This window comes from Vespa mandarinia, chromosome 5 (assembly GCF_050613455.1).
Source record: "Vespa mandarinia isolate Hongniang chromosome 5, ASM5061345v1, whole genome shotgun sequence".
Lineage (NCBI taxonomy): Eukaryota > Metazoa > Arthropoda > Insecta > Hymenoptera > Vespidae > Vespa > Vespa mandarinia.
In genome coordinates this window covers 1,991,914-2,001,829 of record NC_140814.1, presented here as the reverse complement: position 1 = coordinate 2,001,829, position 9,916 = coordinate 1,991,914, and the positions used below count along the sequence as shown (strand labels likewise).

The 9,916-nt window shown below is 30.5% G+C and overlaps 1 protein-coding gene across 6 annotated transcripts; it reads right to left on the bottom strand.

Annotated features, from left to right (window-relative positions):
* Positions 1 to 560: 560 nt before the first annotated feature.
* On the bottom strand, positions 561 to 7,840 carry Rab23 (RAS oncogene family member Rab23). 6 transcript variants are annotated; one of them, XM_085657273.1, is made up of 7 exons: positions 6,552 to 6,685; positions 5,952 to 6,079; positions 3,913 to 4,034; positions 3,109 to 3,271; positions 2,074 to 2,153; positions 1,550 to 1,743; positions 562 to 1,331 (listed from the first exon to the last, which is right to left on the bottom strand). In XM_085657273.1, the coding sequence occupies exons 2-7, from the start codon at positions 5,964 to 5,966 to the stop codon at positions 1,201 to 1,203; spliced, it is 705 nt and encodes a 234-aa protein (XP_085513399.1). In that variant the 5' UTR covers positions 5,967 to 6,079; positions 6,552 to 6,685; the 3' UTR covers positions 562 to 1,200. The 6 variants fall into 6 exon arrangements, with proteins under 6 accessions (XP_035722491.1, XP_085513399.1, XP_085513400.1 ...); XM_085657274.1 differs by having other exon boundaries at positions 6,016 to 6,079; XM_035866598.2 differs by lacking the exons at positions 5,952 to 6,079; positions 6,552 to 6,685 and adding an exon at positions 7,700 to 7,840 and having other exon boundaries at positions 561 to 1,331.
* Positions 7,841 to 9,916: the final 2,076 nt, after the last annotated feature.

The following is a 9,916-nucleotide window of genomic DNA, read 5'->3' as shown; positions in this document are numbered from 1 at the left end:
TTATTCGAATCGAAACATTCTTCTTGTCGTTGTTGGACTAAATTACAAACATGCTTCATGCAAATAAATAAAAAAAAAAAAAGAGAAAAAATACCAGCTAAAAATAGCCGATCAATTTATTTTTTTCCTGCTCCCATACATTAACAAATACTTATCATAAAGTTTAACATTTCGACTCGTCAAACAAATAATATTCCCTTATACGGGTTATATATATATATATATATATATATATATATATATATATATATATATATATATATATATATACATAAATAGGTGTTTGCAATATATATTTAGTTTTGGTCTATTCTAAACGTTCGCTCGACAATATTAACAAAAAAGTATATAATGTCGAAATTTCGCTGCAAAAAAAAATGATAAAAATATATATACAAAACGTGTTAAATACATATATATATATATATATATATATATATATATATATATATATATATATATAATAATAATAATAAAAATATGTAATTCAATTCGAAAAGTTTTCAGAATGAAAAAGAAAAAAGAAAAAATTGTTCAAAAGGGATAGAATATATAAATATAATATTCGATTTATAAAACAGCAATAAATATTCGCTCTATAATCATTCATACGTATATCTAACTATTTTACCTGAATTTATATCATCTCGATATGTTTCGATGTAAACTATTAACCCATTGGTATTAAAAAGAAATTAATTATATTAATCATACATAAAAAAATCATTGATTTCGATAGATATTAATTAGTGATTAATTACTATTAATGCAACGACAATATACATCTACGAGCTCGTTTTTTCATATGCAAATTAAAAATTATTTACAAATACGTTCGTACCATACATTGTCTTGCACTATTAAATTTTCATCATATATATATATTCTTTTTCTAACTTTCTCTCTCTCTCTCTCTCTATTTTTTGTTTTTTTTTTGTACGAGCGTTTACACATACATACATGCACGCACGAACGCACACGCACACGCACACGCACTCGCACTCGCACGCACACACGCACATCAAAATCTTCCTGTAACTCGCCCTGGACGGAATTTTTCTTTAAAAAATAAAGACAGAGAGGAGGTGGTACTACAAACACTCAGGCATAATCTATAAGTTACATATTAACATTATGTTGCACATTGCCACTCTAAATCGATCAACTTGTAGGTGCTTTACTAGATTAATATTTCTTTGATTAGAGTAGTCTACAGGCGCTCTTTACGAAATTCTTTTTTTTGTGATTCCTCGTTTTACCTCCTGACCTTAAAACAATCGTTCCGTTTCCGCTATTACGACAACACGTTGATCCGTTTGGACTAAAGGCACCTACGAACATAAAAAAGAAAACAAAAAGAAAAAAAAAACAAAATATAAATAATAATTATTATCAAATATGTCGTTTCGTTTGAAATAAGTATCAAATAAGTATTTTCATTGATACATTGAAACATTTTCATTGATAAAATTTATTGAAACATTTTCATTAATAAAGTTTCAATCTTACTTATCAAGAATTTATAAAAAAAAAAAAAAGATTTACTCACTTATTACAGAAGGAGATCTCGGTCCAGTAGAATACAACCTTAAATCATCCTGATAATCATTATCATTCCTACGCATCTCATGTAAACATCGTGATGCTAAATGTCGGAATACGCTCATAACACCGACGTCTTCCTTTACGGATGTTCGCAAGAGTTTACATCCAAGAACACGACCAAGCCTCTCAGCTTCATCCCTGAAACGATACCTTGCTTTTGCAGATGATCATGCAATATGTGTATAAATATATATATATATATATATATATATATATATATATATATATATGTATACACATATATAAATACACGTATTGTATTTCAAATAGAAAGAAAACAGACAAATAAAGCAGACGGATTAAAGACAAATTTTGCATATCGAAATAAACAAACTACAATATTATTATTCGGAAGAACAAACATGCACTCAAATAATAGGAAGCGGGCGGACGGTGGCGGGGGAGGGAGCAGCGAAAGAAGAAAAATTAAGAAAATAGAATATAAATTTTGATCTTTCTTTCACTTACAGACCGATGACGCATTGATCGACTAAATCCATCTTGTTCTGTACGAGTACCGTCGGTATTTCGCCGCATTCATTTTCTACCTGAATAAATGGGAGAAAAGAAAAGGAGAAAAAAAAATGAATAAATAAATAGATAAAAAAATAAATAAAGAACGAAAAATTATTGTATAGATATATAAAATATTATACAAATGAGACAGGCGTATAATATCGCCATATCGATTTAAAGTATACAACTTTATCTCAAAATTATTTTTTTTTCCCTTTTTCTTTCTTCTTATTCCTCTTCTTTTTTTCTTTTGATTAATAGCCTAATAAATGACTCAGCTTGGATACCTCGTCCTCGTTATAACGGTGTATGATGAAAAAAAAAGAAGAAGAAAAAATGAGAAAAAGAAAAAAATATGTAAGAAGAAAAAAAGGAAGAAGAAGAAGAAGAAAAAATATTGTTCGTGTGTATTATGGTGCAGTGCCTACGGGGCATACAACGTCAGATAATTCGGTGTAAAACGAAGCAAAGGCTTCGTTACTGAAACGATAACGGTTACGCGTATCCTCTACCACAATCCGTCCCCGAGAAAGGAGATAGAAAGGATGGAGAACACGCGTATCTGTCTCGTCGATTCGCATTAAAGCGTCCAAGCTAACGCGAGCTTCGTTCTCGTGAACGCGATTATCTACATCCTTCTCTTTGATATACATACATACATACATACATACATACATACATACATACATACATGCATACATACATACATACATACATACATACATACATATTCGCGCGCATAATCATATTCTTCGTATGTAATGTACATACGTGATCTCTTTTTTCTCTTTTCTCTTTTTTTTTTTTTTCTTTCAACGCTCTAACATTGTAACAACTCATATCTGTCCGTACGTGATTTTCGTGATTTAAAAAAAAAAAATAAGACCGAAGAGACGATATTTTATTAATTCTTTTATCTTATTTTTTTCTTTCTTTCTTTTTTTTTTTGGTCTTTATCGCGCTTGATTACATTACCTACTTACGTACCTTTAATTTCCATGAAGGAATAGCATCGAAAGAATTTCTATCTGTAGCAGAATAAGCAAGTACGCAGGCGTGTGCACCGCGATAATAAGCCGCCGTTATGGCATCGAACTCTTCTTGACCCGCGGTGTCCCATAGCATCAATCTCACGTCTTCGCCATCCACCCTGCGAATAAAAGAGAACGAAAAAGTTTGTCAGAGTTTTGTTTAACAAAAAAAAAAAAAAAAGAAAAAAAAAGAATGGTTACTATCGTAGATCGAATCGGTACGATTACAGAAATATATGTTCTAACAATCACGAAGATGTTTATTCTAAAAGGAAAACAGAAAGAAAAAAAAATAAGCAATAAAAACAAAATCTTTTTCTATAATCTTTTTCTATAAACTTATCAATGGATAATTCTAAAAAAAAATACATTATAACGATCGTGAAGATTTTATTACCAAAAAAAAAAGGAAAAAAAAACAAACAAAATCTTTTTCTGTAATCACACTTATCAATGCGTAATTCCAAAAATACATTATTCATTGCAAAAATAAAATGTTTATTGCAAAAAGAAAAAAAAAACCAAGGCCTTTTTCATAATCACACTTATCAATATAATTCTAAAAATATACTCTGACAATCGTAAAAATGTTTATTGCAAAAAAAAAAAGAAAGAAAGAAAAGAAGAAAATATTTTTGTTTGTGAACACGCTTGAAGTACGATGATTGTAAAAAATAAAAAAGAAGAAGAAATAAGAAGAAGAAGAAGAAGAAATAGAAGAAGAAGAAGAAGAAGAAGAAGAAATATATAAATGTCTTACTCTATTTCTCGCTCGAGAAAATCAACGCCAATAGTCTTCTTATAATCCCTCGTGTAAGTACCCTTGCAGAACCTCTGAATCATTGAAGATTTTCCCACAGCGCCATTACCAACTATCACCACCTGCGGAAACGTTTAATTGTTAGAGAAAGAAATGATGGTGCACGATTTAACGGCGAGTGGAAAATTCACTTGGTCATTCTCCTATCGACATTTTACACGCATATATCCAAATGTATGCACACACATACACACACGCGCGCGCGCGCGTATATACATACATGTACTTATATGTTATAAAGGGACAATGAATCATCCTAACGTCGTTCTAACCACCAGAAACGAGAGCGTTCACCCCACTTGAAATCTCGATCGATTCCCTCGAGAAACGAAAGAATCTAATTAAAAGCGAACCTAAAGGCCATCACTTACAATCTTATCGCTCGTTCAAGTTCTTAATTACACACAATTTAGTTAGCTTAACTAACGAGCTATCATCAATTTCAAATGAAATAAAAAAAGAAAAAAAGAAAAAAAGAAAGAAAGAAAAAGATTTTAAAAAAGGGGAATAAAAAGAATCGAAAGAGGAAAAAAAGAAGTTTGGAAATAATTAAAAAAAAAAGCAAAAAAATAAAAATAAAACATGATTGTTAGGCGATAGGAGTCGCATCGTTAACGCGATCAAAAGACCTGAGTCTAACGGTTCATCTCATAGGACACTTTCACACTCACACTCATTTACACGCATACACGAACACAGACTCACGTACTTTGATCTCGAATAGAATTCCGTGAATGAACTAACGAACTAACGAACTAACGAACTAACGACTTTGTGAATTACGCTTGTGAGACTACAACGAATATGTGAAACTTTTCATGTAAAATAAACTTATTTAAATATACACGCGAATATAATATTAAATTAAAGAAAAAAAAAAAAAAAAAAAAAAAAAAGAAAAGAAAATTTGCAACTTTAAAAAACGCATTAGAATAAACCAGCTGTTCTAACGTACGTGAAAGCAAATTACTACGAAACGAGATAATAATCGGCAAATAATGAAAAATAAAAGGCACCTTCTCATTTCTCTAATTCTCGAGAGATCGAGAGATCGAGTGATATCGAGAAATCGAAAGAAATCGATCTTTTTAGTTTTCCCACCTTGTAAGCTCAATGTAGAATATATACGTCAAAGTAGGTGTACCTAGGAAGGAGTGGAAAAATAAAAGGCAGCATCTTGTTTCTTTTATTCTCGAGAGATCGAGTGATTTCGAGAAATCGAAAGAAATCGATCCTTTTAGTATTCCACTTTGTTAACTCGATGTAGGTATGTGCAATAACTTCAAAGTAGATACTTGTTAGTTCTCGAGGATCGATCATTCAAGCACAAGTAAAAAATTTGTTCACTTCTTTACGATACATTTAAAGTACGTTTCGATTTTATACGATGGACAACTTTCTACCACTTATCGATGACTACTTTTCATAGCGGTATTATAAATCAATAGTGTGTCATCGCAAGTATTACTTTCGAGTATAATAATTCGTGTGAAGACAATAAAAGAAATAAAACGAAACAAAAAAAATTTTTTTTTTTCAATAAGAAAAGAAATCATATATATATATATATATGTATATATATACACACATAAAAATATTTTCTCCATATTTGAAATTATTCTAACGCGCAGCTAGTTTAATTCCTTATTACGAAATAACACGAATAAATTCTTTCGTTCAGCATAAGTATTCAAATGCAAAGAAATAAATTCATTCGTTAGCATAAGAATTCAAATTCTCTCACAAATAATATCGTTCTTTGGATGTATATAAAATTCAAATTCGTTTCGTACGAACGTATGAAAAATCTCCCGAATTTTTGACAAATCGAAGAAAAAGAAAAGAAAAAAAAAAAAAAACAAATTATACATTTAAAGAAATAAAATATATTCCTGATATTATCTGTTTCATGGAAATACTCGAAACACGTTAGCTATGTTTTAACAGAGCGTGCGGCGATAAGAAAAACTCTGGCTTACGCGAGTCTCGCTCATTAACTATCCCTCGCACGTTCGAAACCTTGCCCTTGAAACTCCACTGTACCTTGTCGTTGTCGTCGTCGTCGTCGTCCCTTTCGATTAGAGACCGCACATATTTCCGCACGAACCTAAAGGATATCGTTGTGGAAAGAGGAAGAAAAAAAAAAAAAAGAAATGAAAAAGAACGAGATTCTTGGAGAAACGAAGTCAACGAGTTTTTTCAAGTCACGGTTCTACGATCGCCAAGCACGTTCAACAACTTATCAAAGCTTTATTTCAGGATAGAGAGACACGTTAGAATCCTCGAGAGAATTCTAACAATATAATATATAATAAAAGCTTTATGACTATATTAAAAATTATCTTATAACATTGTTACGAATAAAATCAATATATTTTCGAAGATAAGGAGAAAAAGGAAAAGAGAAAAAAAAACAAAGAAGAAACGAAATGAAACGAAAAGGAAAAAAGTAAATAAATGAAATAAAATAGAATAAAAAAAAAAAAAAAAAGAAAGAAAAAAAAGAAAAAAGAAAAAATAATGAGTATAATCTGATGCTAATACTCGGTAAATTGAAATAGACACGCTCTTATGATTACCACGTTGAACGTCTTAGCCGGATGAACACATGTAACCGGTATGAAACGAAAGGAGACAATTTTGAGGCACGTTCGTTTTTCTTTAAGGTGAACACACGCTTTCCCGGCCTGTTTAGATGCCAACCACCTCTCTTTCCTGTTTTATGAAGATAATTACAGACGAACAGACAGATAGACAGATAAACATATACGTATACGCATACATTTTAATGCACAAATTAACAAAGTTATATATAGATATATATATGTATAAAAGAAGATAAAAAACAAAAAACAAAATTACAAAATAAAAAATTACATTTGTTTCGTTTACCTTGAGCGATAACTCGAGTTCTTCCTCCCGCATTCTGACCGTAACGCGATTAGCATAATATCCAGCCACGATACATGGTGCCCTCCTCCTCTTTGAACTCTCCTCTTCCGTTCGCTTCGTTACGTAAATTCGTCCTCCTCTCGACGAAGGAGGAGTTAAGATTCACCATCGACGATCACAACTTTCTCGATAGACCAAATCGGCCACGTCGTCGCGCCTCGATCGCTTCATTATCGCGTTATTTCGATTTCGACGCTACTGTGCGCGGAGTTTTACCTCCGTTCTACCTTCCTATATACCTTCTCTTTCTATCTATCTATCTATTGGAGATAGTCCTCTCTCTTTCTCTCTCTTTCTTCTCTCGCTCTCTCTCTCTCTCTCTCTCTCTATCTATCTATCTATCTATCTATCTATCTATTTATCTATCTATCTATTTATCTCTCTCTCTTTCTCTCTCTCTCTCTCTCTCTCTCTCTCTCTCTTTCTCTCTCTCTCTCTCTCTCTCTCTCTCTCTCTATCTCTCTCTATAAGTTGTTATTTAAAAATAAATATCAATATCACTAAAAGGGTAAATTCACGACGAGCTGTTTTTAACTAACGAAATTAACGCAAACACCAAATTTTCTTCCAAAGAGGAAGAGCGCAACGCACAACAACACTGCGCGCGTCTACGATCGACTGAACACCTGTAGAGAAAAGCACCTGCTCCTGCGAACGGGCAGCATGATACCTAAATGTATGGTGACTTCACGTCCTAGTGACATTTCTAGCGACTCAACCACGCCTCGATGCGATTTTACCCTGTAACCTTGAGGAGGACATCCTCCATGCTTACTTTTCTTCTTCATCGGACGATGATCTTTCTTTCCTTTTTCTTCTTCTTCTTCTTATTCTTTTGTTCTCTACTATCGCGGTCCCATCTGAAAATAAACTTGTAACTAAATAATGTTATTAATCGTAATATATAATAGATTTTCATTGTTCAATCTTTCCGACACGTATCTACTATTATTATTATTATTATTATTATTATTACTATTACTATTACTATTATTATTATTATTATTATTATTTTTTTTTTCTTTTTTTAAATTCTGTAATAAGTGTTCTGAAAAGAAATATAGAAAATAGAAATTATTTCAATGAGAACTTCGTATAAGAATGTGGCGAATTACGATGGCAAATAAGATGGCTCTCTTAAAGGGCGAATTCGTTCGATTCACTAGTGCCCTCTTCTGATAATAGTTCTCTACTTTATCAACGCTGGATCTATGCTAAAATGTTGATAATAATATAATGATAAAATATATTACGAATTTTTTTCATTTACATTTTAAGAAGTCTGAATCATTCAAAAGAGAAAAAGAAAAATAAATAATAATACGAAAAAAAAAAAGAATCTAAATGCAGCCATTAGCTCGCCAGTGCTTACGTTAGACAATTATACAGATAATATTATAGATATTATTTTACGTAAACAATACCGAGTGCCCAGGTCTCACCACGTGGAGGTTGCTGCTTATGGAGACCCATATAATTGAAATGAGTTATGAAAAAAAAATATTGTTCTAAAGTCTTCGCGTTTACTCCATTAATCTGTTAACACGAATTAATTACATGCTGAAATGATAAAAGTAGCTCGAACCACTGTTTAAATTTACGATCATATTAGACTTGTTTACGTTTCGATTTCATAAAGATGATCGGTAATACTCATACATTATTTAAAACATAGTAATATGCGAAATGATTTATACGTACATGTATGTAATTATTATAAATCACGATCGATTCAATTACGAAAAAGTATTAATATCATGCAAAAGAAAAATGATTATATATATATATATATATATATATATATTTGTTGTTACTTACATGACCATCGCATAATTTATATGAAAAAAAGTGCAAAATTAATCATTATAACATGAAAAATATTAATTAGCTGCTCCTCCATTGCAATTCAAACCTCCCTACGCTGCTGACGCTAGAGAAATGAAAAAGGTGTCATGGCGACCGTTACCTGATTGGCTACTCTCTATTACACAATGGTCACGTGACACTACTTTTATGGATACATACTTCAAACGATATTCGTGTAAGAACACTTTGAAAATAATTATAAAAATCGATGAAATGATAATTAATAATCATTTTTCTCTTGAATACCAATAAAATTAATGAATTTGAATCGGTTTCTATTTATGTATGTGTATGTATGTATGTATGTATTGTTGGGATGAGAGAGAGAACGGTAAGAACATAATACATATTTTTGTTATAGTGCTATATATAGATGTCATATATTAGATTACAAGTTTGAGACGATTCTTTGCAGAGAAAGAAAAACAAAACAAACGAAAATAAAAAAAAAAGACAGGAAGAAAAAAAATAAAATAAAAAAAAATATATATATATATTTATAGATACGGTAATAATTTAAACGATATTCAATTGTTTTCTTTTTCCATCGTACGTAACAAAATAATAATAATAATATTAAAAATAATAATGATAATAATAATAATAATAATAATAATAATCATAATAATAAAAATAATAATAATAAAAATAATAATAATAATAATAATAATAATAATAATAATAATAATAATAATAATAATAATAATAATAATAATAATAATAATAATAATAATAATAGTACTAATACTATAAGAACATATTACACACATGATCTTACTTATATAAATTCTTTTCTCTCTCTCTAAGGAGATTACTAAATAATTAAAATATTATAAAGACATCATTATATATATATGTATATAAATTTAAAACTATTTCTTTAAACGAAGGAAATAAGTAGTATAAAGCATACACAAAGCATCGGTATTTAATTTATGTACTCTAGAGGCATTCAATGAGTCTCGTCGATTCTGTAATTCCCCCCCCCCCCCGCCAACGCGTTTACACATGAAGCCCATAAATATAATTATCATCCCATTGTTTTACATTATTCACAACGGCACGATCGATCGTTCCTTTCGTTGGAAATATTTATTATTATTATTACAACTCGTTCTGATAGGGC